We start from the raw sequence: 27997 nt of genomic DNA on the forward strand, positions 1-27997 counted from the left end.
TTTACCTAGATCTTTAAATTCTTTGGGTTAATACAGAAAGGAATGTTATCTGACAATTATATGCTTCAGAAATGGTTACAGGAAAAACCTGGCTGAAGTCTACTGTCTTGGGGGAAAAGCTGTTGTCTTTTGCTGTATATCTATCTACAATTTGACTGAAGCTAATGTGGTTAATTTTAGTTCTTACAACTTGTTTATGTGCCTTGGGTCTCTATGTTGCTCCCATCTTAATTAGTAGTGCATGAGAAATAAAGCAATTTAGTTTCATTCCCCATCCCCCCCCCCCCCCCCCCCCCCGCCCAAGGAAAAGGGTAAGCTGCTTCAGACATTTGCCTTTATGGAAATTTTAAGAAAAATGAGATGAGTTTATTTTAATTAACAAAGTTTCATTTTTAGGACATGAATGATAATTCAGAGTTGAAAGCACTTAAAATTAAAAACGGCTGTTGAATGTGTTCACACTAATTCTCTGCTGCGATGAAAAGAATATATTACTTCCAAACCTGGAAAAAATGTTATATAACTTAAAAGCATTTAAGTGATTTAAGAAAAATCTTTTACTTTTCCTGTGAAATTGAAACTGTTGTTCCCATTTTTTAGAATGTCAGCAATAAAAAAACCTGGATGTATACCTGGGATCCTGAAGGTATTCTTGAATCTCAAGAGAAATGGCACGTTTTTTCTGCTTGACATTTCAGAAAAAATTGAAATGTTTATTTCCTTTAGCTCCACATATTTTAAGTTTGGATGTTTATAAGAAACTTTCAGTTCATTGATTTCTTAAAATCAAGTTTAATAGTTTAAGTGACCTTTTTTGAATAGAAGAAATATCTTAAAACGGATTTCAGTCTATATGTATCAGTGAGCCTTAAAGATTGGGGAGGGGGAGGAATGATTTTTTTCTTTTTTTAAAGACTGGTAAATATTTTTCTTGACAGCTAAGCTCACTTCCCTTTTGGTGATGGGGAAGGGGGTAAGAAATTTTTAAATAAAAATTCAGTATCAGAACATTCATTTCTCAGATTTCTAGATAAACTAACACCTTTTTATTCTGTGAAGTTTTATCCAAAAACAACCAAAGAGCTGGCATTTCCCTCTCTAACAACCAAGTAGCTTCTTGCCCATCTTAGGTGAGTATGGAATTTACTTTTGGGTTGATACAATATACATGCTGTTTAAAAATGAAAGAAAATGTGGTTTGGCCTTTGAACTCTAGAATAACATCAATCCAGAACATTTATCCAGTTATTTTCAAGTATGTGCAGTGGAGAATATAATAGTAACATTTCACGAGAGTAATACAGTTTCATTTCTAAATGTTTCACAGGGGTTGTCAAAGCAGAAGCAATATTTTTGAAAGCAACTTTAGGAGTATACTTTTCACTGTTATTCTTCAGAGTCAGGGCTCAACTTGATGACTGAGCAACAATTTCGGATACTATTTTACATTTTGAACCCTCAGATACTTCAAATTCATCACCCAAAAATAAATAAAAAGCAGAGGCCAGAAAAAAGCATTTCTTGGTATCTTTCTCACTACTGAATTACCATTTTACTATTTACTCTGCTTGAGACATGTCCAGGGACCATGAGATTGCTCAGTCTCAGCTTCTTCAGAAGTTCACACAGCAATTTACAATAAAAAGCAAGAATAAACAGCACAAGACAACAGACACAACCACTCTTGGTGTTAATTTATGGGAATCAGTGGGCGTTCCTCTCGCTTCTTCCAGATGTTAGTTTTGCTCTCTCTCTTGGCTAGTGGTGGTGGTCTGCCCCTTTTTTTAGTGGGGGATATATTGGCTTCAAAATCTTCAGCGGTGCTTTTTCTTCCTGGGGACTCTTCCCCAGGGTGCTCCATGATAGCTCCACTCCCTCCATCTAGGATGTGCCTCAAAGCTGAGTCCTCTGGAGAGCAGACAGTGGTTCCACTCTCACTACTGCTCAGGTCTAAGTCTTCTAAGTAAAGGATCTTAGGCTGATGCATGCTCTTGATGAATGTTTTCTCCCTCTCCAGTTTTCTACTTGAGTGGTGCTCATTCATGTCCACCCCAGAGTCCAGACTCGTGTCATTGCTCTGGGCTCTCTTGCCCTTTTTCAGGTCTATGAAGGAGTGCCTCACCTGTGCGACCGGCTTTCCATCAAGAGACACAAACCAGGCTCTGGGGTGGGGGGAGGGCTTTCCTTTGGACAGTTCTAGGAGGGTCTGTTCTGAAATTCCTTGAAGCTCTGATGAAAAGGGAGTCATTACAACAGCTTCATTTAGTGTTCCAGGGACAGAAACAGATTCGAGGAGGCTGTTTGAATACCGGCTCCAATCTGAAGTTTGGGATGGCAAACTCTGTTGACCTTCCAGTGGGATGTTCTCTTCCCTGGTATCTGGGGGCTGGGCATGAGAATGCACTGGCATTTTCGGCAATGTCTGTGTAAAGTTCTCTCTATTTCCTGGCTCCATCAGTTGGCCATAGACTAACTGTCCCTTTCTCGGCAGAGTAGCTGACTTAGCAGGATGCAACTGCTCTGGAGTGGGGAAGAGGTCAGATGTTTGAAGGATGGCTATGGGCTGGCTGTAGATGTGCATGATCTGTTCTGGAATGTGGGAATGCCCATATGCCTCTTCCCTACCTGTGAGATACCTCTTTTCCTCTTGCGGATCACCTAGAGATGAAGACATATTGTTGTTAACATGTTTAAGTTGTTTGGACCCTACCTTGGGCTCCAAAGACGGTGCTGGGTTTCTGGAGTAATTATTTTGATTGACTGACAGAAACGAAACATCTTCGTTGTAGATTTTTAAATTATCCCCAGTTTTCACCATGGAAACTCTTTCTTCTGCTTCCACCTTGGATGAGTCCTTTTTCTGAGGGCTGTACGAGGAGCTTTTGGCATTGAATAACTGTGATTTGTCCTCAGTCTTTAATGCAACTTTGACCGAACTGATGTGATTTATGTGAGTTGTTGAAGTTGTCTGGTCTCTCTTGAGGACCTCAAGTTTAGTGGTATTTCTTTCTCTTTTCTGTGGAGTACCACACTTATCCCTAGAGTAGAAGAGAAGGCAAAAAAAAAAAAAAAATGTTTCAAACTTATCCAGAAGGTTTCATTAAAAAAAAAATCTGTTTATTTTATATATACATATATATAATGCTACTGTTAAAATATGTTTTTATTTTAAATGTCAAACCATTGCTTTCTACAAACTTCGTAATACACAGAACTTACATGACACTAAAATCAGACAGTTTGTGTTCACACTCATTACTATTGTTCTTACCTGCAGTAACAAAGAAGTACAGCAAAAAATCCAATGACAATGACTATTGTTCCTCCTAATATGGCTGTAAGAAATACTGTGTGGTACGCAGTTATGTCCTTTGAATCTCCATTTATACCTGACCCTAAATAGTTCAAAATAAACAAAGAGAAAATATATTACTTTAGGTCAGACTTTCTTTCAACTGTGTCCTATCCTGGGTGAGGCAGATTAAAGATGTGTACACAGGTCTATTAATTTGTTCCCCTCCCATGGCAGGCTTCTCTGTGGATGGAAAATATTTTCCCTACCCCCGTTAGGCTTAATCAGTTGACTTGCTGTGCCTGGTGAAATATGAGCACCTTAAATGACTCTGTATAAATTGCCTGTCCTCTGCTAAGGTCTTCTATTAAGTGAAAAGTATATCCTAAAGTTTTGCTATTCTTTTAACCTAGGTTCTGGAATGAGAAAATAATCTTAAAATTGAACCAAGTCAAGTCCAACAGTCACAAAATGGAAGCAACAAATAGAGAGCAGGCTTACTTGTTACTGATGGCTGAATGTTACAGAAAATGGTACCAAGATGCTAAAGTGCTGCTATTACAAAACTTAAAATATGTGACACTGGCTTCCAAGTCAAGCAGTAAGAAAATTGTTGCAGGAGGTAGTAAAAATAGTGACTGAAGTTATGGTAGCAAAATGTTTGCTGGAATTAAAAAATATTTCTAATGAGAGCTTTGTGCAAAGAGGTTTTGAGATAGAATGTAGTAAGCGTTGATATTAGCTGCATTCAATTTAAAAAGAAAGTTTAAAGATAAATATTAAAAGAATTTGCTAAAGTAAACAGGGGTGAAAAGGCCAATGAGAATGCAAAAATTAGGGACCCTGAAAAATCAAAAGTTGTAACTCCTTCAGACAGGACTCTAGAATAACATGGCGCCATGATCCCCATAAGCTAAGCCCAGCAGAAGCACGGTGACCCATTATTCTTCTTTATGAGAAAACATATATACAGCGTTGTGGTAATTACTTTGTTGTTTTTGTACAGTTGCTAAGTCATGTCTGACTCTTTTGCAACCCCATGGACTGTAGCCCGCCAGGCTCCTCTGTCCATGGGATATTCCAGGCAAGAATACTTGAACGAGTTGCCATTTCCTTCTCCAGAAGATCTTCCTAACCCCGGGATCAAACCTGCATCACCTCCATTGCCAAGCAGATTGTTTACCACTGAGCCACCAAGGAAGCCCCTGGAATTAGCTTAACTGCAGTAAAAGCAGACTAAGCGTGGGGATGATCAGTGGAGGTTCTGAATATTCTGCATGAAAGGAGATGCAACTTGAAGTAATGTTTCAACATCACTAGGACTTAATTTTGCTCAGAAATGAATACAACAAGTCTACTGATTAGTCTCAACTGGATTCTAATGTGTATTTGGGGTGGTGAGACACCTGATTTTCCGCTCATCTCAACCATAAGAAAAAGTCCAGCATGAGGCTGTCAACTTCACCAAGGATGCTGGAAAGACTAAGGACACATAAATACTTAGACCCTTTAACTTTTACATCATCTAAGTTGACTAAAGTATAGTGACATTAAAAGATTTAGGGAGAAGCAGTGTTTTGTTTATGCATTCAGACTTCAAAAGCCAGAAAGCCTGAACTGGAATCCTGGCTTCACCCTTTCTGTGTGGTGTTGGGCAAGCTTCACTCACTTATGTCTCAGTTCACAGCCGTCATACTTGTTACAACGATTAAATAAAATATTGAGAACAGTGTTTAGCACACGACAAGCACTCAGTAAGTGTTGGCTATATTATACCACTGTTGTTAAATGAAATGTCAAGATTATAGAAGAACGGGCACTCCAGTACTGAATACTCTCTTAACTGGTAACAGATAATAAAATGTTTATCATATTGAGTAGGCAACCAAGCCCAGCATCGCACAATATGACATTTCTTCAAAGAAAAAAGATAAGAGTAATAACTCGATCTGTAGATTACTATTTATGATCCAGAGCTGCAATAGAGTAAATAGTTAGACTATAACTGGGTGAAATTCAAGTTCTTCTCCAAAGCATATCTGAATATACGTTTTCACAACTGAGTAATGTAAGCAATTTTCACTCCACAGAATTCCAACAGAACTCACCTTTGGAATTAAGAGGCTGACACTGTTATATCTGTCCCAAATCTTAAGTGTATGACAACAGCAGAAAAGCATACAACTGCATGTGTGTGTGTTAGTGTGTATGTGCATGCCCAAGAGAGGTTAGAAAGTTAGAAAATTACAATAAATTTTCATTCTGACATTTGAAAATTAATGGTACTTGTTCAATTCTATACTCAGCTATCTACTTACCTATAATAATATGCGAAAAACTAATTGATTTTAATTTCTTGCACTTAATATTTTTTCAAGGAATTCTAGAAATTGGTTTAAGATTTATTTTAAAAACATATTTAGTAATATTATTAACCAAATTATAGCTTCAGCACACCAGACACTAACTAGCCCATCACAGAACCAGTTTGATTTCACAGTAACATTTCCATCCTAAACTGTTTAGGGACATGAGTGATCCTCATATCCAACTCCTGCAATTTAGAAAAAGGAAAACTAATACTCAGATGGGTAAGGACCCATTTCAAGCTCACCCTGTTAATTACTGTCAGAGCCAGAACTACAATCAAATTAAAGTTATCCATATTTCTCATATGGACCTTTCAAAAGCATAACTGGAAATTATCTAATAATCCTACATTTCTGTTAGTACTCTGATTCACACAAAATTGTTCCCAACATAAAAGCTAAAACAAAACTTCTATTTTAGAAAATTATTTAAGCTTTTATAATTCAGTCATCTTGCATAAATGGTATATTTTTAGTGGAAAGCACATTTCTCTGTAAAACTCAAGTGCTCCTGAGGTCATTTTTGTCAGAAATGAAATAAATTGGATTTAGTTGAGTTGGAGTATTAAATATTAATTGTTCTTTTTCATCAATATTTTATAGTTGCAAATTTAGAATAGGCTAAGATCAGACAGCTGGCAAGACTGCATGATATTTTGCACCACAAACAACAAAAGCAATCACCCTCTGGCTTCTGAATAAACAAACTCATAAGCACTACAATGAAACAAAAACAGACCATTCCTCATGATTATAATGGTTAACAGCTCATATTTCTTCTACTGGAATACTCTACTTTAGCTTCATTTTTGAAACAAAGTCTTGTTACCTTGCATGGTTTAAAAATGGAAGATTGTCAAATGTAAAATGAAAATAAACTATATAAAAAGTTTCAAAAAACTCAAAAGCTTTCAAATAGGCAGCCATAACAAAGTGAGCCGATACACTGCTACTGAGAAATTGGATGTAAAATGTTACCCGTATCCTGGATCAGGGCATGCACCAGGACTATCGCTGAACAGCATGAAACAGTCAGGCGGCAGCTGCCTTTCAACTGGAAGCCAAGACACTAGCTAAACCAAAAGAATTACTTCTGACACAATTAAAGATGAAGGAGAGACATATGCATTCAGCTTTTACACTTTCCCTAAACTTTACAAAAATGACACTGAAAGTTTCACTCTCTTTTGTTTTCATAAATACACATGTCCACAGGTTAGAGGAGAATGAGAACAAAGACAGGGGCAACAAGATGCTGACAGGGGGCGAGCTGACTTAGCAGCGCAGGCAGCAGGGAAAACCACGAAGCAACTCAACTTACATCAGCAAACACCCAGGAGGCCTGACGAGGTCGCCGGCCCACAGTGCAGCCAGGCTATACGACAGCAGGTTAGAGTATTTCTTTTTTTAAGATGACTTAATGGATGAGATATGCAATGTTTAAGAACTGAGATATTTACACAACTCAAGATATAGGATTTCTAAGTACAAAGTATATAGATAGATTGATACCATGTTAATTTGATACCAGTTAAATGAGGAAAAATGAAACACTTATTTCTCCTAGAATATAAGACCATTCCTAGCACACAGCTCTTGGTTTTTGCCCACCTTCTGTTCATATGTCAGGCCAATCTTCATTTGGGCCATCACCGGCCCTACCCTACGAACACTAGGGACACTATTATTCAACAGTCCTTCCTCCTCCCCACCACACCCCCACCAAGGAAAATGCGCATGATCTAAGTATGAAAATTCTTCATCCCTAGAAGGATCAGGAACAGTGTGAGGAAAAAACTGCAAAGGGCTAGGATCAGCTACCTTGAAGCAGCAATCTTCCAAAGACAGGAAGCAGGTCTGCTAACGGGGTCCTCTAGGATTCCTGCCTTTTACACTCTGCTTTTTCAGCCTTCCCTAGGATCCTGCAAACTCCTGATATCCTAATATATGTTTCTAATTATCCAACATCTGCTCCTGTTGTTTGCAATCAAAAGCTCTTAACTGATCTGGGTAGAATTCATCCATAAAAAGCAAACTAAGAAAATTCTTGATTTGAATAAACTTTGTACTTCAGATTCATCAGGTATTATTACAGTTGTAAAGGACCCTAGAATTCATGGAACTTAATCTTTCCCTATATATCCAGAAAAAATGAAATAAAGCTGAGATCAAGAGACTAGAAGCTTTTTCCAGTGTAATACAGTAAGTAGCAATGCTTAGAACAAAATGAGAAACTAATATCAGTTTCAGCATGACTATTTGGATTTTTTTAAGTTTATATTGTTTCATTTTTACCATACCTCTAGTTCCTGGAAGTGGAGCTGCTATCCAGTAGCCCAAATGTGGTGCATCATATGTCCAAATTAAATGACTGTTATATTCCTTGACCATTCCCTGGCCATGATTTACCCACGCACCTAAAAAGGAAGGCAAATAAAAAGTACTAATCAGTTAGCTTATATATCTTGAATGCTAAAAGGAGTTTGCTGATAGTCATGTACAGAATACTTTGTAGGATATTTTCAAAGATGAAAACTGTGACAATATATTTTCATAGGATAATATATATATATATATATATCATAATATATATTATATTAAATAGAATGATTTGTTATGACCAAAGGATACAAAATAAATATAAATAAACTTTACATCATATATAAAATCAATATAAATTTTATATAAGTATAAAAAGGGTATCTACTTAGGGAAATCATATTCTCCAAATAATGTCTAAATTGTTTATATTAAGATATTAGGAAGAACATAATTAAATCCAAATTTATCAACAGATGGTTGTTACCTGCTCTGGGGTTCTGATTAAATGCTTATAGTGTGTGTTTTATGACCTTATTAATATTTTTATTAAACACTGTTTTGTTCTAGTATTGCTGGCATGGTTCTTTTAGAACTAAATGTCTTAAAACTTAAAAAAAGTGCTATTCTGATTCAATTAAATATCAACCACAGAAAAAAAGAATTCAGTAAAACCAGTATCTTTTATGAAATCCAGCATTACAAAGCTTGTTTATAAGTTTGGTCTAGGTTTGTATTTGGTTTACTGATCATTGTAATGATGTATATAGACAAACTTGAAATTACGGGAGTGAGTCAACCTGCTTTTTGAATAGTCACATTAAACTTAAGCAGTACATGTGATGAATCAATTCAAAAATTCTGCCACTGGAAGGTACATGAGAAACAAAGGCTTTTTTTTCAGGAGAAACAATCAGAAATTCTTCTTTAAAGTGTGTTGAAACAATTCTCTCATTCAACAAGTCAGGGGATTGAGGCCAGAATAAGTCAAGTGACTTGTTCAACATCATATTGCTGGTAAATGGACCAGGACTTACAGCTTCTAATCCAGTGTTTTACAGTACTATACCACTGTGACACTGTGACTTATAATAAGACATTTATATATATGGTCTTAAATCCCTAGTCCTGGCACAGAGCTCCTAAAACCTTGTAATTCCTTATGTGATAAGATCCATAAAGGTGGAAAGAGTGTCTTTTCTTGTTGACAACAAGCCAATTTCAACCATGTCTGAGTTTATGTTAATGAGGTGAATTTTGGAAAGTCCCAGTGGATGGGGGCTGGTTGCCAGGGGAACCAATTGCATGTACCTTTCATCCCCACCCCTCCACACCACTGTTGAGAAGGGAGAGGGGCTGGAGCTTGAATTCAATTGTCAGTGTTCAAAGATTTAATCAAGCATGCCTACATAATGTGGCCTCCACAAAAGTCCCTGAACTGCAGGGTTCAGAGAGCAGAGCTGGTGAACACGTGGAGGCGCTAGGAAGGTGATGCACCCAGAGGAGAGAGCACTGAAGCTCCAAACTCCTTGCCCTGTGCATCTCTTTCATCTGGCTATTACCAAATTGTATCCTTCTATAGAAAACCGATAACCTAGTTAGTAAACTGACTTCCTGTGAGCTGTTCTAGCAAGTTACCAAACTTGAGGAGAGGGTCACGGAAGCCTCCAATTTATAGACAACTGCGGCAGGAACATGGCTGATAAGCTGGGCTTGCAGTAGGCCTCTGGAGTTGCAGGTTGTGGGACCAAGCCTTTAACCTGTGGGATCTGACACTAACTCCAGACAGACAGGGTCTCAGTCAGTTCACTTCAGTCGCTCAGTCGTGTCCAACTCTTTGCTACACCATGAACCGCAGCACGCCAGGCCTCCCTGTCCAACACCAACTCCCGGAGTTTACTCAAACTCATGTCCATTGAGTCGGTGATGCCATCCAATCATCTCATCCTCTGTCGTCCCCTTCTCTTCCCACCTTCAATCTTTCCCAGCATCAGGGTCTTTTCAAATGAGTCAGTTCTTCACATCATGTGGCCAAAGTACTGTAGTTTCAGCTTCAGCATCAGTCCTTCCAATGAACACCCAGGACTAATGTGCTTTAGGATGGACTGGTTGGATCTCCTTGCAGTCCAAGGGACTCTCAAGAGTCTTCTCCAACACCACAGTTCAAAAGCATCAATTCTTTGGTGCTCAGCTTTCTTTATCGTCCAACTCTCACATCCATACATGACTACTGGAAAAACCATAGCTTTGACTAGACAGACCACTGAAGGAAATTTTAGGACACTTAGCTCATGTTGGAGGGTATAAGAAAAATACCCTCACATTTGGTGACCAGAAGTGAAACTTTTGAGTGCAGAATAGAGTTGAAAGAAGAGTTTATCCCTTACAACTACCTTTGTTACTTGCATAGTTTCCAGTCTTTTTAAAATAATATATCTGCTTTTATCTTCTGTAGTGAGCATGTTTGTGCCTCACTACCTACCTTTTCAGGTTCAAAGAAACCTCAATTCCAAATCTCTTTGAGAATACACTGCTCCCTCTTCTTAGTCCGCGCTCCAATCACAGCTCGTCAACACATGACTTAAGCCTAAATAAATCTACGAAATCTGTTTGCAGGCCACAGACATTTGTTCTGAGATGGGCATGCAAACCTCCTTCTAGAAATGCAGTGAATCCAAAGGCTTGTGTATTAGCTACTAGGAAAAGAATTTCTCTACCTTTTGGACTTTAACCTGGGTAGTATAAAGTGAGAGCACCTACAGCCTTCCTGCCACTCCAAAGGGAAATCCTATTTCAGAAAGGTTATTATCACAGAAAACAGATGAGAGAAAAAGCAGGTCCTACAAATCAGTCTAGTCTGTGTATCGTGACTTAATCCAACACAGTTCTACCCCTAGGCTTTTCAGTTGTGAGGGATTGATCATCTTTTTTTGTTTGTTTTTTGATAAGGACGCCCACCTTATTTACATGGAAAAACAAAACCAAGAGAAGCAGAAGAGAAAAATGCATCCAGTTGCTATTGAGGAGGTTAATCTCAGCAAACAAAACTGGTACCAAAGTGTTTTTTTGTAAAATAATCACTCTATCTTCATATATATATACACACACACATACATATATATATATATATATATATATATGTACAGACATATATAGAGAATACAATGTGATTTATTTTCATGAAATTTGCATATATTTATTAATTGCTTTAGCCAAGCTTTTAGATATAAGTTTATATTGCCTATGAATCCACCTGCAATGCTGGAGACCCCAGTTTGCTTCATGGGTCAGGAAGATCCCCTGGAGAAGGGATAGGCTCAGTATTCTTGGGCTTTGCTGGTAGCTCAGATGGTAAAGAATCCGCCTGCACTGTGGGAGACCTGGGTAGGATCCCTGGTGTGGGGACCATCCCCTGGCGGAGAACATGGCAACCCACTCCAGTATTCTTGCCAGGAGACTCCCCATGGACAGAGGAGCCTGGTGTGCTACAGTCCGTGGGATCACAAAGAATCGGACACAACTGAACAACTAAGCATTAGCACTATCATAACAAAAACCCATAAGAGCCTCAAAATATAAAACATGGGAATGTGAGTAAATAATGCTATTTTTAAATAATAGTGATATCATTTTCCCTACAATTTTATTATACTAATCAAAGTGGGGCCACTTTTGGTCACTGATAAGGTGCTTAAAATTATAATATCACTGATTTAGTGCTCTACTAAAGACAAAACATTCATCAGTTCAGTTCAGTTCAGTCGCTCAGTTGTGTCCAACTCTGCGACCCCATGAATCACAGCACACCAGGCCTCCCTGTCCATCACCAACTCCCAGAGTTTACTCAAACCCGTGTCCATCGAGTCGGTGATGCCACCCAACCATCTCATTCATATATAAATATTAACGTTTAAACAGTAAGGTATATTAAAGTTTAATATCCTATGTAAAATAGAAATTTGTCAATTGTACCTTAATAAAGCTGAGATGTTTTAGTAACAATAGAAACCTATAAACATTCAAATATTCAAAAAATTCAAAATATTCAGAACCTTTTCCCATAGTTCACATACCTGTATTCATATCAAATGTCCAGGCAGGTATGTGATCCCCTGCACTTACATCATTTGTATGTAAAAGAGGAAGAGAAATTTGAATAGAGCCATCCACCTTTAATTCTTTTCCTCCAGAATATATTTTCACACATATTGCAGCAAGAGGAGTTAATTCAATGCTTTCAAAACCTAAAAACAGAAGACAGTTCATTAAAATCATATGGAAAGCACAAACTGTAGTTATGTTAACAACAAACTAACATTGGCCTAAAATATCTAGTTCCTCTATTTTAACCATAGTTATCCAGTGTAATACCAAATAGATACTAGATTCTATTTGAGGATCTTTAAACTATAAAATATATCATAAGTAAATGCTATACTTATGTAACACTGAGACATCATGTTATGAGTCTCATGATCTAATTCTCTCAGACTCCTCTGATTTAATGTCACTGGAATCTAAAAGTCCATATTTTTGTTTTTTACTTTCTATTTTACATTGGAGTATAGTTGGTTAAAAAGTGAGGTGATAGTTTCAGGTGTACATCAAAGTGATTCAGTTACACATATACATGTATCTATTCATTTTCAAATTCGTTTCCCATTTAGGTTGTTAACTAATACTGAGAAGAGATCCCTGCGCTATCCAGCAGGGTCTTCGTTGGTTATCCACTTCAATAATTTGATGTTTTTAAAAACCTACAAAACCATCAGGAAGGCTGCCTCTGTGTGAAGGAGACATTTGAGCAGTGGCCAAATGACAGGTGCCATCCATGCAGAGACCTCAGAGAAGAGCCTTCCAGGCAGAAGAAACCAGGGCAAACCCCCCAAATCAGAAGTGATCTTGGCATGTATAAGAAGGAAGATGAGAGCACAGAGGGAGATGAAAACAGCATGAGGCCACGGAGAGGAATTCTAATTATCGCCACCACCGAATCTGGTAATCTTCAGTTATCAGACAGGGCAACCACTGGCTTATTGGAGGTTTTCTGTTAAATGTAAGAGATTTAACCTTTGTAAACATCCTAAAATTCTATCCATAAGATAAGCGAAGTCGTACCATAGATGTTCTGTAGACTAGTTGCACTGGTAAGTAATGTACTGTAAAAAGTACTGTGTAATCTGTAAGTAATCCTATCTCATATAAAACTGTAAAACCAGCTGGCTTTCTTAACTCCACCCCTCGGTTCTGTGCAGTCAGTAGCTTCAAATACTGAATGCATCTGAAACTGATGAGGTCAACACCCCATCATTTGGGATAAGACCAACTAGAAGAAAAGGAAAAAAGTCTGAAAGACAATGAGGAGACTTTAAAAAAGAATTTTCTTTCTTTCTTTTTTTTTCATTTATTTTTATTAGTTGGAGGCTAATTACTTTACAATATTGTAGTGGTTTTTGTCATACATTGACATGAATCATTTTCATATTCACAGAACTCTAGAACTCTGCAATCAGTATATTAGCCATGAGCAACATGTGGCAATTTCAATTTAAATGAAATTACCAATTTAGTTCCTCAGTGCACTGGTTATATTTACAGAGCTCAAATGCCACCTGTGGCTAACTGCTACCATACTGGGCAGGACAGAACATTCCCATTTGACACCATGGCTCTAGGACTTTTAAAATGTTAGCAGCGTCAGGACAATTGAAACGTCTAATGAACAATCTCAAAAGCAGGTGGTAGAGAAATGATGAAGGGCTGAACATGTTATAACTTCTTCCTACTGAATCTAATGAGTCTTGTTCATAAAAACCCTCCAGGGCAGTATGAGCTTCATTTGTGATAGTGTATATTGGTTACCATGCTTGCAATGCTTTTATTTTGAGCATCCTATAACTTATACCTGGAAAACTTTGGCAGGTGTCTTAGATTGGCTTCTTCTCCTGAAATAACACTTTGGAAGGGAGGAAGCACCCACCACTGAGAGAATGAAGGAGTAATACAGAAGAAGGAAGGAAGTCAACACAGGATGTGTTAATGAAGAGGTATGTACACTTTATGTACTCTTTTCTGTTGCTGGTTGAGAGCCTGCCTTTTGTGAGGGCCAAGTCTGCTTTCTGGGCCAGGGAATGCCCTTATGCAGAGCCACAAATACATGCAGTAGGAAATATTTAGGCTTGTAATGGAAGAGAGGGTCATCTGCCTGGGGTATCAATAACATCAACTATAGCAGGTAAAAAAAATGCCTATCAACCATAACACCTATTTGTTTATTACTCTAATTTCTGACTAGTCCCCAAATGATATGGACCAAAAATCTGACTCAAGTGAAACCATAAAAAATTACAGATTGTCTGAGGTGATTTTAAAAACAGTGGAGTTTCTTACTGGCAACAAGTGGTAGAAATGGTGGAACAAGTGTGGATGTACAGAGGAAAGATACAGCTTTTACAGAGGTCATTCATAAGTTCATTGTTAAATAAAATGTAAAATCCCATCACCTCCTTAACTTAGGTCATGACAGCCTTATATATTACTACTGCTGAAACTGAAAAATACATTTTTTCAATATTTACCCTTTTACTCAAAGTATTTCAGATATTTCAAAATTTCCAATTGCTCACTCCAATCTACAAACTTTTTTTGTTTCCAACAATTATTGACACTTCTGATCAATTTAAGAATAATTGGTCAAATCATATGTCTAAACTTCTTAATCAAATTTCCATTTTTAAATGCATTTTTTAAATTTGTAAACTTTTAGAGTAAACATTACTATTTTCTATAGTTTGCTTACCTCCTGTGAATAAAAATACCCTGTAAATTAAATTCCCCATTAACTTGTAATTTATGCATAAGGTTCTGACATAATCTCTTTCATAATGTACTAGAATAAAAGGACTGTCTATAAACACTTTAATAACTGTTTATGTTTCAAAAGTGATGTCTCTTCCAAAGTGTAAATTAATATCAAACATCTAAATAAATAGTATTTGAATATGTACTGTTTTTATAAATAGATTATATAAAAATTAGGAAATACCTGACTTATTGAGAGTAATGCCAGTTGTATACAGAAAATTATCCACTTTCAGAAACTGTTGTAGAACTGTAAGGTAGCCTGTAACATTGCTAATATGATGGTTGTTGGGTAGTTTAATTAAGGCTTTTGAAAACTGAACACTTGGTTGAGATTTGGCATCTGGAAAAAGGAAATCTCATTAGCAAATAAACAAAACAAATGCACAGTAAGCACAGCACTATTGGTCAGGACACGCTACTCTAAGTGAACCAGTTATTTCTAAAACATTACTAACATCGTATTATAATGATTATTTTATATCAGATCTGAATTAACAAGAAATGCCCCTTCCTTTAACTCAAAGTCCTGAACTCAATATGCCAGCAAATTTGGAAAACTCAGCAGTGGCCACAGGACTGAAAAAGGTCAGCTTTCATTCCAATCCCAAAGAAAGGCAATGCTAAAGAATGTTCAAACTACCACACAATTGCGTTCCTCTCACAAGATAGCAAAGTAATGCTCAAACTTCTCCAGGCCAGGCTTCAACAGTACATGAACCATAAACTTCCAGATGTTCAAGCTGTATTTAGCAAAAGGCAGAGGAACCAGAGATCAAATTGCCAACATCCGCTGGATCATCGAAAAAGCAAGAGAGTTCCAGAGAAACCTCTACTTCTGCTTTACTGACTACACCAAAGCCTTTGACTGTGTGGATCACAAGAAACTGTGGAAAATTCTTCAAGAGATGGGAGTACCAGACCACCTGCCCTGCCCTCTGAGAAATCTCTATGCAGGTCAGGAAGCAATAGTTAGAACTGGACATGGAACAACAGACTGGTTGCAAATCGGGAAAGGAGAATGTCAAGGCTGCATACTGTCACCCTGCTTATTTAACTTATATGCAGAGTACATCATGAGAAATGCTGGACTGGAAGAAGCACAAGCTGGAATGAAGACTGCCGGGAGAAATATCAATAACCTCAGATATGCAGATGACACCACCCTTATGGCAGAAAGTGAAGGAGAACTAAACAGCCTCTTGATGAAAGTGAAAGAGGAGAGTGAAAAAATTGGCTTAAAGCTCAACATTCAGAAAACTAAGATCACGGCATCTGGTCCCATCACTTCATGGCAAATAGATGGGGAAACAGTGGAAACAGTGAGAGACTTTATTTTGGGGGGCTCCAAAATCACTGCAGATGATTACTGAAGCCATGAAATTAAAAGACACTTAAAAAAATTAATAAATAAAAGATGCTTACTCCTTGGAAGAAAAGTTATGACCAACCTAGACAGCATATTAAAAAGCAGAGACATAATTTTGCCAACAAATATCCTTCTAGTCAAGGCTATGGTTTTTCCTGTGGTCATGTATGGATGTGAGAGTTGGACTATAAAGAAAGTTGAGCACTGAAGAACTGATGCTTTGAAACTGTGGTGCTGGAGACGACTTGAGAGTCCCTTGGACTGCAAGGAGATCAAACCAGTCCATCCTAAAGGAAATCAGTCCTGAATATTCATTGGAAGGACTGATGCTGAAGCTGAAACTCCAATACTTTGGCCACCTGGTGTGAATAACTGACTCACTTAAAAGACCCTGATGTTGGGAAAGATTGAAGGTGGGAGGAGAAGGGGACGACAGAGGATGAGATGGTTGGATGGCATCACCGACTTGATAGATTGAGTTTAAGTAAGCTCCAGGAGTTGGTGATGGACAGGGAAGCCTGGTGTGCTGCAGTCCATGAGCAAAGAGTCGGACACAACTGAGCAACTGAACTTAGATCACCCAAGGCACCTTTAGCCTAGAGCCTGCTTGAGCTTGATTCATCTGCCCAGAATTTCTTCACCTTTGAGTTTCACTCTGGGGAACCACACATTGACTCATGTGGCGCATTTGGGGTTTCATTTCTGCAACAAGAGTAGAGGTACTGGTGCATGCCAGAATGGGCTGAAAGCAATCAATAGCGTCTCATTATCCTCTTGACCACAGTGATCTGTTGAGTGATGGAACCTGTGCCAACCACAGTTAACGAGATGCAATGTGAATTCTGGGCTTCCCAGGCAGCGATAGTAGTAAAGAATCCACCTGCCAATGCAGAAGATGCAAGAGAATGGGTTCAATCCTTGGGTTGGGAAGATCCCCTGGAGTAGGAAATGGCAACCCACTCCAGTATTCTTGCCAGGAGAATCCCATGGACAGAGGAGCCTGGTGGGCTACCAGTCTATGGGATCACAAAGACTAGGACACAACTAAGCATCTGAGCACAGAAAATGTGAATTTTGCTTGGATTTCCAGGGGCAAAAACATGCTATTCCCTAGTAGATTTACTGTGAGTGGGTATGTCCAGGAGTTGCAAAAGCCATCTTGTGACCAGAAATGAGAACTCATTTGAAAATAGACACAATAAGGGGCGGAAAGTTGAACAATGGAAAGAGTTTGAAGAGGCCAGTAAGCAGTAGGACTATGTCAAGATAATGGCCTTTCTCTCCACACATGCAGGTCCTATTTACTTCTTACCCTTCACACACAGTTCTACATCCATCCTGCTATGCACCAGCAAAATCAGTGCAAGAGTGAGAGATTCTACTACCCCGCTCAGTAAATTCCTCCAAGATTAATCAAGCCCCAAAGTTTTCCAAATGATAGTATTAGGTTTTCTTTAATACATTAGAACTAAATAAGATAGCTTCTAAAAATGAAGAATTTCAAAAACTGTTTTTTACCATGACTCTTGCCTTGGACTCTAAGGTTTTCTGCCTTTACCAGTCATTCCCATTATGCTTTGGTTCTAAACAGATTTCCCAAAAGGAATAAGTGAATTATTGTCACTTACAGAGGTTTTACATAATATACAGTACGAGTTACAAAATGCTGGGATTTCCCCTAAGGACTAGTTAAGAGAGGTGAGGAGGTAGGTGAGGATGAAAGCTATCATCTTCGAGGTTGCTAAGCAGAGTTGGAAAACACAGTTTGAATCACACCCCAAATCAGGCTTCTTGTATTCCTGCCCTTGGGACATGTGAGTGGGGCAAATCATATCTGCTCGGCAGATTCTTAATTCCCCAGCCTCAGACCTTTCCCTCGCAGGCAGCAAGATTAATGTCAGAGGCAGGAATGAAGGTGACCTGAGGACTACAATGCCCCAAAGGTCTGAGTCCTTTTCCCAATTTCACCAACCACCAAAGCCCAGTAAGAGATGTGATTTGGGAAGAAGTTCAGAGACTCTTTCCAGTATTTCTGAAAGTCAAATGTTCTATTGAGGGTGGCTAAAATGATAAAAGAGAATGATTCCTACTACACACAAAAATTATGTATGCTATAGTTTGCTAGTGAAATAAGAATCAGTTCAGGTGAACTTATAGTCAATACCAGTCATCCCAGATCAATTTAGATTTTTCCCACCTTATAAGCAACATTGATCCATTGGTGAAGTAGTACAGTCATACAATACAGTCACTTTCAAGTGTTTACTTACTAGTTAAGAAGTAAAGTACTTACCAGCTAATTTTCCAGTAATTAAAATAGTGTCTTCAAATAGCCATATATTTGCTTGGTTTTGTGGGAACAATGAAAGTGTAACTGATGAATATACTGTGAAATATAGCAGAATTAGAATATTTTATTAGACATGGAGGGAAAACTGGGACAAATACAGTTCTGCTCCAGCAGGCCCTAAAAATGTAGGAAAAACAAACTGTGTGATGGAAAAAGCAATTCAAAACAAAGGAAGAATGACTGTAAAATAGAGACGGGAAAAAAGGAACATAATAAAGTGAGAAGACTGGGCATCACTACTAATTTTTTTTAAATTTCATACAATACTTTGTACCAAGGTGACCAATGATGTTCTCTAACCCTATATATATGTATATATGTGTATGTGGTCAAGCTAAATGCTTAAACAACCCTCTGCTCTTTACTCTATACAATCATTACGTATTTCCTTATAGTTTTTAAAACCTTTTTTCTTGCCTTCATGATTTTAGGTTCTTTAAGGGGAGTACATCCATCCTTTTTTAACTTCCCACACAAAGGTTCAATGCTCTTCTTCACAGCGTGGTTCACCAAACAGACTGAGTTGGCAAAGGATGAAACAGTTTAACATACACATGATCCAGAGGCAACTTTTAGTAGTAGACAGGATGAGGCCGAACCTGTCTACAAGAGTAGGTATCTGAAATGACTGGTGAGATGAGTAAGTGCAGATCCCTGAAAGATAACAATTCTTTCAAGATGAGAAGCAAGAGGCAGGGATAAAAGACCATCATTTTATAAGCAAGAACAAGTCAGATAAGCTCACCAATCCTGCAAAAGAAAAATGTTTTGAGGTTTTATCTCAAGTACAAGTTCTCACTGATCTCTCTCCTCTATACGATGTATTTACATATCAACAGAAACTATACAATACCCCTAAATCACTTAAGAAAAGATAAAATACACTTGCCTGGGAATACTTTTAATTAGAGCTTACTGTTAAAGGAAATATGAAAAAGAGGATAAAATACAAAAGTATACAAAATTATGAATGGATGTAAAACAAATTTTTTTCTTAAATAGAAAAGGAAGACTACCAATGAAAGTAATTTTACTTCCGAAATTATTAATATTTAGACAAGCTGTTGGAGTTCCAAGATTGGAGAGGAGGTGGCAGGATAACAGCTTGGACCTTAAGATGATTGGATCCCACACATGTGGCTTTTTTCTTAGTCCCAGGTGTTGAAAGGGGCTACCCTGACAGCTTTTTCTATTAAGCCTGAGGAGAATCTTTCTTAATCTCATTAAAATTTGCATTCAGATTTCCTTCGATTTACAAAAATGTTTCTGATTTTAAAAGGGATGTACATCTTCTCTGGAAAAGTTGAGAAATATAGAAAAGGAAGAAAATGATAGTCATCACAGTACAGTCATACAGAGACAATCACTATTAGTATTTCACTGTAGCTTTTCCTGGATTTTTCCTGTGGTTTAAAAAAGAGGGAGTATGATATCATATACAGAGTATTTTCACCCTGTGTTTTCACTTAAGATAATGTTGTAAGCATTTCTGTCCCTCAGTAGAAACTTTTCATAACATTTTCAAGGTCACGTTTCTTAAAAGTATCAAGATTCACTTAAACTGTATAATACTGTAGACTGTTTCCATTTTCACTATTACAGAATATTTGCCTCATTATCCTTGTGCACAAATATCTGTCCACTTTATTTGTATGTTCATTTTTAGAAAAGATGCCCAGCAAAGATGAAGATTTCAAAGACTTTGACACACATATTTCAAAATTGTCATCCAGATAATACTGCCAACTTCTCCTCCCACCAGCAGCATTTGAGGAGGCCCATCCTGTCAATACTGAGTATGTTCACTCCTTAAAAACTTTCCTGAGCTGAAAAATCTAAGAAATGCATGTTTTGGGGGTGTACTTAAATTATTAGAAAGGTAAATATTTTATCACATTCTCTAATTTGTATTTCCTGTTTGAAAACTGCTATGTCATGATCCTGTCCATTTATATTACTTAGGCAGTGCCCTGGTGTCTTTTACTGACATGAATGAATTCTTAGCACATAAAAGAAATCATTCCTTATTACTTCACATATTTTTCCTACTTTTTAAAATTATAGTGAAATTTACCTTTTATGACATCATTCATTGCTTTTCAGTTTAAAAAGACCATTCTAAGAAAATATAGTTTATTATATTAAATATAATTTTCCATATTTGAACTCTTTGAGCAATATACTTTGGAATATGGATTCAAATTAACTTACTGCAAATGGTTAGCAAAATATTCCAATATTACTTACTGAATATTCAGCTTTTTCCTCAATGATTTATAATGGTTCCTTACCATAGAGTGTATTTTTTATACCTACTAGTATCTGATTTGTATTATAGTACAAATCATAGTAAAATATCACAGTAAATCTGTAGCCATATATTTTAGTTATCTGGAATTTCAAACTGCCTCTAGTAAATCTCTTAAAATTTCAGGTATTTTTACACATTTATTCTTCAAGAACTTTTTTGCCAAGTATTTTGCTAATGCATTAAATCTATAAATTAATCTGGGAAGAATTAAAATCTTTACAATATTCAGGGTAAGAAAAATATTTTTCCAGTTATCCGGGTTTTTATTGATTTTTATTTTTTTTTTTTTTAGTTCTATCAGTAACATTTGGTAGTTTTATTCTCCTCCCCACAGTTACTTCACTTTTTTTTAGGTTTCCCTTCTCATATTGTTCTGAGAAGCATTTATTTTCATTTTTTCTAATTGGTTATCACCTCTGGTATGTAAGAACATCTATTGATTTTTACCAGTGCTCACTTGCAGTTTTCCAGGGATATGATCATAACCACAAATAATGGCTTTGATTCTTCCTAATAGCTCTCCTCTTTTTTATCTGTTAATATCTTTTTGTTCTGATGAGAACTTCTACTACAATGTAAAATAATATAGATATCTGCATTTAGTTTCTTATTTTAGTAGGATCACCTCTAATATTTTATACTAAGTATGAGTGTGAGATACCTAAGTGTATCTCTGTGGTCCTAGTTTTTAAAGAGTTTATTCTTGGTTACGCATGAATGGTGAACTTACAAAATACATTTCAGCACTTGTTGATATTATCACATAGTAGTTCCAATTTGTTCTAATTGTTGTTGTCCAGTCACTCAGTCATGTCTGACTCTTTGAGACCCCATGGACTGCAGCACACCAGGCTTCCCTGTCCTTCATCATCTCCCAGAGCTTGCTCAAACTCATGTCCATCGAGTCAGTGATGCCATCCAACCATCTCATCCTCTGTCATCCTCTTCTCCTACTGCCTTCAATCTTTCCCAGCATCAGAGTCTTTTCTAATGAGTCGGCTCTTTGCATCAGGTGGCCAAAGTATTGGAGCTTCAGTTTCAGCATCAGTCCTTCCAATGAAAATTCAGTATTGATTGCCTTTAGGATTGACTGGTTTGATCTCCTTGCTGTCCAAGGGACTCCCAAGTCTCTTCTCCAACACAGCAGTTCAAAAGTATCAATTCTTCAGCACTCAGCCTTCGTCATGGTCCAACTCTCACATCCATACACGACTACTGGGAAAACCATTGCTGTCTCTGCTTTTTAATATACTATCTAGGTTGATCATAGCTTTTCTTCCAAGGAGCAAGTGTCTTTTAATTTCATGGCTGTAGTTACCAACTGCAGTGATTTTGGAGCCCAAGAACATAAAATCTGTCATGTTTCCATTGTTTCCCCATCTATTTCCCCATCTATTTGCCAGATGACATGATCTTCATATTTTGAATGTTCTCTGGTGGTTATACAGTAAAGAATCTGTCTGTAATGTGGAAGACACACATTTAATCCCTGGGTCGGGAAGATCCCCTGGAGAAGGGAGTGGCAACCCACTCCAGTACTCTTGCCTGGAAAATTCTATGGACAGAGGAGCCTGGTGGGCTAAGTCCATGGGGTCGCAAAGAGTTGGACACAACTGAGCAACTAGCATTTGACTTTTACTCTCCTCTTTCACTTTCATCAAGAGGCTCTTTAGTTCTTCTTCACTTTCTGCCATAACAGTGGTAACATCTGCACATCTGAGGTTATTGATAGTTCTCCTGGCAATCTTGATTCCAGCTTGTTCTAATAGTATGACATATAAAATTAGTAAAGTCTGACATCTGTATAGTCCTGCAAAGAAGAAAAATCCTACTTGGTCTGGACAGTATGCTATATTGAAATAATGGTGAAATTCTTTTTCACTATTCTGCTTAGGATCTTTACATTTCAAGTTACGGTAAGATTGATCTATAGAGGGGTGTGTAAGTGAGAAAGAGTATGCACACAAGAGGGCATTTAATTTTGCATTACCTTTGTTAGGTCTCAGGATCAAGGCTGTACTGATTGATTTGGTAGACTGTCCTGCTGTACTTTTCCTTATAGTCTTAGAAGTTACTTTTATCTAGAACGTTTTACCCATGATTATTAATTTACCTCATCTAAAAGCAATGATCATTTACATTATCACAAAATTGTTCATTTTATTGGATTTTTAAGATATTTGCCATCAAATTTGTTATCAATAACTTTTATGATTTTTAAAGCTTTTATGTATTTTTGTCAACTATTTTTTTATATTTTTCTAACATATGCCAGTATACTTCTATCTTTATTATTTCCTTTTCCCAATAGTTGGTTTCTTCTTTTATTGTTTTTCTCACTTTTGCTGAATGAATAGTTGTGCTTAATTTCTATCTTTAAAAAAATTAAATCATTTGAGACCATGAATTTATCTCAACCATATCCCTGTACAGATTTTCTAGTCATTATTTTGCTAGAATTCTACTCATGTGAATCTTATTAAATTATTTAATTTTTCATTTTCTTTCTCAATCTAATTTTAAACAGTTCAATTATTCATATGTTTCCAATATGAAACTATAATATCTAAAATTTAACAAGAACAATATAAAGTTTTTGAAAAGACTGATTACCTAATGGATCATTCTTCCAATCAGACCTGTAGTCTGGAAACTTGTTTGGCCATTTTCCCCCCAATATCCAATTAGTTATACTGTGGCAGTCGCTACATCGTGTCTAACTCTTTGTGACCCATGGACTGTAGCCCACCAGGCTCCTCTGTCCATGGGATTCTCCAACTAAGAATACTGGAATGTGTTGCCATTTCCTTCTCCAAATTAGTGATACTAAGTCCTACCAACTTTTCCCAGCTTTACTGAGATGTAACTGACACCTAACATCATATAACCTTAAGGTGTACAGTGGGATGATATGTGTATATATTGTAAGATGATTGCCATAATAAATAGTGATTCTTTCTCCAGTATGCCTCTTGTTCGCTCACCTCCCCTTTCACCTCCTTTCTTACATCAGGCTAGCCTTACTGTCCCCCCGCACAGCCACAGTTTCATAGTCAGACTCCCGGAATCTATTTTAGCCCTGCTGTTGACCTATTCCCTATATGCTGCAAACTCAGTTTCCAAACAACTTAAATCCATGTGTTCAAGAATCTACAAGAACGGCTTTATTAGTCATCATGTAAATCTAAACTGCTCATCTTACCTTCTGAGAAGGTCCCTTCCTCAATACTTTGGCCCGTCCTAATCCTGTGGGCATGCCATGCCCCCTACCCCCACACCTGCAGACAAGTTTTGTACGAGAGCAGAGCTGTTGCTCAGGATTCCTTCAGGCCTCTGTAGAAGGAAAACGGCCTTCATATTTTCTTCAAACTGGCACGCCTTTCTAATCTCCTTATACTGGCTTCACACAGACAGTCATATTTTCAGTTTACCAGAACAAGCAATTCTCAAAGAGTGAAAAATCATTTACATTTAGAGAAGGCAAAACACTGTTTAAGTGCTTACTTGGCATTCTTCTGGTCTTCCAAGGTAGAGGTGTCAACACGTAGCCATCTTTGTAAGCAATAATGGTCAAGCTGAGTCCTAACTTGTAGGGTACTCTTATCAACACTGCTCCATTGTTTCTAGTTACTGTGGAATTTGTCTTTGTGTAGTTTACAAACACTTCTACAACTGCTTGACTCAGGTACTGACGACTGATGATGTCATTCACCTGGACTTTCAGCATAAATACAGACACTAGAAAAGACAGAAAATCACAGCACATTAAATCCTAGAAAGCATATATCACTATACTGTAAAATGTCATTTAAAACATGTGAACAATACAAAACTGTTGAAAAACTTAGAAGATACATACATATGGATGGATAGAAAGGTGTTAAACATGCCAACAAATTCATTCTTCCTGAAACTGAATAAACTGAATATTATTAATAAGGTATAGTATTATAACTATTTTCTCTGCCAGTTAAAAGGAAAAGAAGGGAGAATAGAGAATAATAGAAAGTGAGAATAATAAATAATGCAAAGACAGCTTCTGGCTTTAGAAAAATTTTTACTTATACATAATTTTTACTTTATTATATGACTAATTTCTAATATTATCAAGTTACATAGATTTACTACTAATAAAATACAGTCAAAGGTCTTAGAATAAAATGCTATTCACCAAACCCATTAGTGCATGGATAGCTCTTTTATTTTGCTCTGTTGTCTGGAAAGCAGAGGATGTGTTTTAGTTCCAAATTACAAAATATCAAAACAAAATGTCAGATGGACCTAGAGAATATTACGCTTAGTGAAATAAGTCAGAGAAAGATAAATACTTATCACTTATACATAAAATCTAAAAAATAATACAAGTGAATGTATACCCAAAACAAGCAAACTCACAGACACAGAAAATAAACTTAAGATAACCAAAGGTGAGAGGGAAGCTGGGGGGGCAATTTAGAGGTATGGGATTAACAAACTACTATTTATAAAATAGATAGGCAACAAGACTGTGTTGTGTTGCACAAGGAATTATAGCCATTACCTTGTAATAATCTATAATGGAATATAATCTACAAATATACTGAATCATTATGCTGTATTGCTGAAACTAATACTGTAGATCAACTATGTGTGTGTGCTAAGTTGCTTCAGTCACGTCCAACCCTTTGCGACCCCATGGACTGTAGCCCATCAGGCTCCTCTGTCCATAGGATTCTCCAGGCAAGAATACTGGAATGAGGTGTCATGCCCTCCTCCAGGAGGTATTCCTGACCCAAGAATCTAATCTGCATCTCTTAAGTCTCCTGCACTGGCCAGTATGTTACCCCTAGCTCCATCTTAAGTTAAAAAATTTTTTACTAAAATATAAAAAATATTATCAATTAAATATATAGACGATAAATTCAAGAAAAAAGAACTAAGGCTGGCTTCTACTTAAAACCTCCAGCCTTACAGATTTTGACAATGTGTTCGTGGATTTACCATTGATAATATCTGGCTACGGAAGAACTTTTACCACCGTGGACATGCCCTTCAGCATCACAACACGTTTGCTAAAAATGTCTTTCTTCTCTTCCACCATAAATGGGCTCTGTAGTCAGTCAAATTCCATCTTTACCACTCCCTAGAGGTATGACTTTAGGTAAGCTACTCACCTCTCAGTCCATTTGCTCATCTGTAAAATCAGGACAGCAGCCACTAATATGAGCTAATAAAGTAAAATAATGCAAATAATGTGCTCTGTATAGTGTTTAATTGTCAAATCAAATTATAATATTGTTATTTATAACAAAAATTATTACTTCACAATTGGAGACCACTTCACAAACATAAGTACATCACTAAGAAACATCTCATAAGGATTAACTATGCTGCTACGTGTTTGTATAAACCTATATTTAAGAATTTTTGGCAAGAACATCATGTCAGGTAAAAAATCCTAGTCAACACTGATTGAATTGCAATATTGCTACAAAACTGTTATCACACCTTATCTATTCTTTGTTAAATTAATCTAGACTTTAAATTGCTTTTGGACCATAACAAAGGCATTTAGATCAAAACAGAATCATCAAAAATCGAATCATTAAATTCTTATATAATATTAAAAATAAAAAAGTAACCACATACATATGCTGGTGCCATGGCTTCAAATTCAAATGGGAAAAATAACTCTTGGCAAAATAATAAAAGGTTGTAATAAAAATGGCATGATGAGCTTCTAAACCAAATGTCCTTGTATAGGTCCACCTAGTACAATCAACTATGTGTAGAGGATAAGTAGCTGCTGCTCAATCTAAAGTAAATACCCCAGCCACCTGCCCCCAAACCCCTAGACAAAATTTACTGAGCCACTGGCATAAAGCATCTAACTAATGCAAACTCCAGGAGACAGTGGAGGACAGAAGAGCCTGGTAAGCTACAGTCCATGGGTTCACAGAGAGTCGGACACAACTCAGCGACTGCACAACAACAACGCAGGCCAGACAGTCTGTCAGGCCCTTGAAATGCTGATTAAAGATACACAGAGGCTAACAGCTGCTGGAGCTGAATCACCTCTGGGAGGCTACAAGCTCCCACGCTCTGTGCTTCCCTCTCCTCCCAGAAGAAGGGTTGTACAGCCCCCCCAGTGATCTGTGAGCTGTATCAAACTCCCCCGAATCTTGTAGCACGAGTTGGGTTCTGTTGCTCATTTCCAAAGCAAGTACCTTAAATGACATAGGACACAACTGTAAGTACAGAGTATTTCATTCCTCAGATGGTAAAGAATCTGCCTGCAATGCAAGAGACCTGGGTTCAATCCCTGGGTCGGGAAGATCCCCAGGAAAAGGGAATGGCTACCCACTCAAATATTCTTACGTGGAGAATTCCATGGACAGAGGAGCATGGCAGACTACAGTCTATGGGGTCACAAAGAGTCAGACATGACTGAGCAACTAACCCTTTCACTTTTTTCACTTTTCACCCTATCTTTCATAAGAGAAAGAGAAAGAGGGCAGGAAAATGTACCAAAGTCAGATGAACCATATAAGAGGAATACTGCACACTCCTATGGTTTTTTCAGTGGTCATGTATGGATGTGAGAGCTGGGCTATAAACAGAGCTGAGCGCAGAAGAATGGATGCTTTTGAACTGTGGTGTTGGAGAAGACTCTTGAGAGTCCCTTGGACTGCAAGGAGATCCAACCAGTCCATCCTAAAAGAGATCAGTCCTGAATATTCATTGGAAGGACTGATGCTGAATCTGAAACTCCAATACTTTGGCCACCTGATGCGAAGAGCTGACTCATTGGAAAAGACCCTGATGCTGGGAGGGACTGGGGGCAGGAGGAGAAGGGGACGACAGAGGATGAGATGGCTGGATGGCATCACCGACTCGATGGACATGGGTTTGGGTGGACTCCAGGAGTTGGTGATGGACAGGGAGGCCTGGCATGCTGAGGTTCATGGGGTCACAAAGAGTCAGACATGACTGAGCCACTGAACTGAACTAGAAGATAAGGAAACTAATAATTTTAAAAGCTTTTAAAATTTGGTGATGGGCCTTATTCAAACCAAATATACTACAATGGTTCCTTCAACAGCATTTTCAGGACTGGGACTCAATAGGGAATTTTTATTAATTTGTT

General features: G+C 37.5%; 1 protein-coding gene across 2 annotated transcripts in view; it reads right to left on the reverse strand.

Annotated features, from left to right (window-relative positions):
- Positions 1-289: 289 nt before the first annotated feature.
- Positions 290-27997, reverse strand: part of FAM171B (family with sequence similarity 171 member B) — a 71817-nt gene continuing 44109 nt past the window's right edge. The window contains exons 1-8 of one of the 2 annotated variants that reach the window (XM_061135061.1): positions 26025-26046; positions 24376-24609; positions 18504-18596; positions 15026-15184; positions 12054-12224; positions 7962-8078; positions 3272-3395; positions 290-3038 (exon numbers count right to left, since the gene is read on the reverse strand). In XM_061135061.1, coding sequence (XP_060991044.1) covers positions 1691-3038; positions 3272-3395; positions 7962-8078; positions 12054-12224; positions 15026-15184; positions 18504-18596; positions 24376-24598 — 2235 coding nt within the window. In that variant the 5' untranslated portion in view covers positions 24599-24609; positions 26025-26046 and the 3' untranslated portion in view covers positions 290-1690. Of the gene's footprint in view, positions 3039-3271; positions 3396-7961; positions 8079-12053; positions 12225-15025; positions 15185-18503; positions 18597-24375; positions 24610-26024; positions 26047-27997 lie in introns of those variants that run through there. The other variant, XM_061135059.1, reaches the window with a different exon arrangement.

The sequence above is a fragment of the Dama dama genome, chromosome 33 (genome assembly GCF_033118175.1).
Source record: "Dama dama isolate Ldn47 chromosome 33, ASM3311817v1, whole genome shotgun sequence".
NCBI lineage: Eukaryota > Metazoa > Chordata > Mammalia > Artiodactyla > Cervidae > Dama > Dama dama.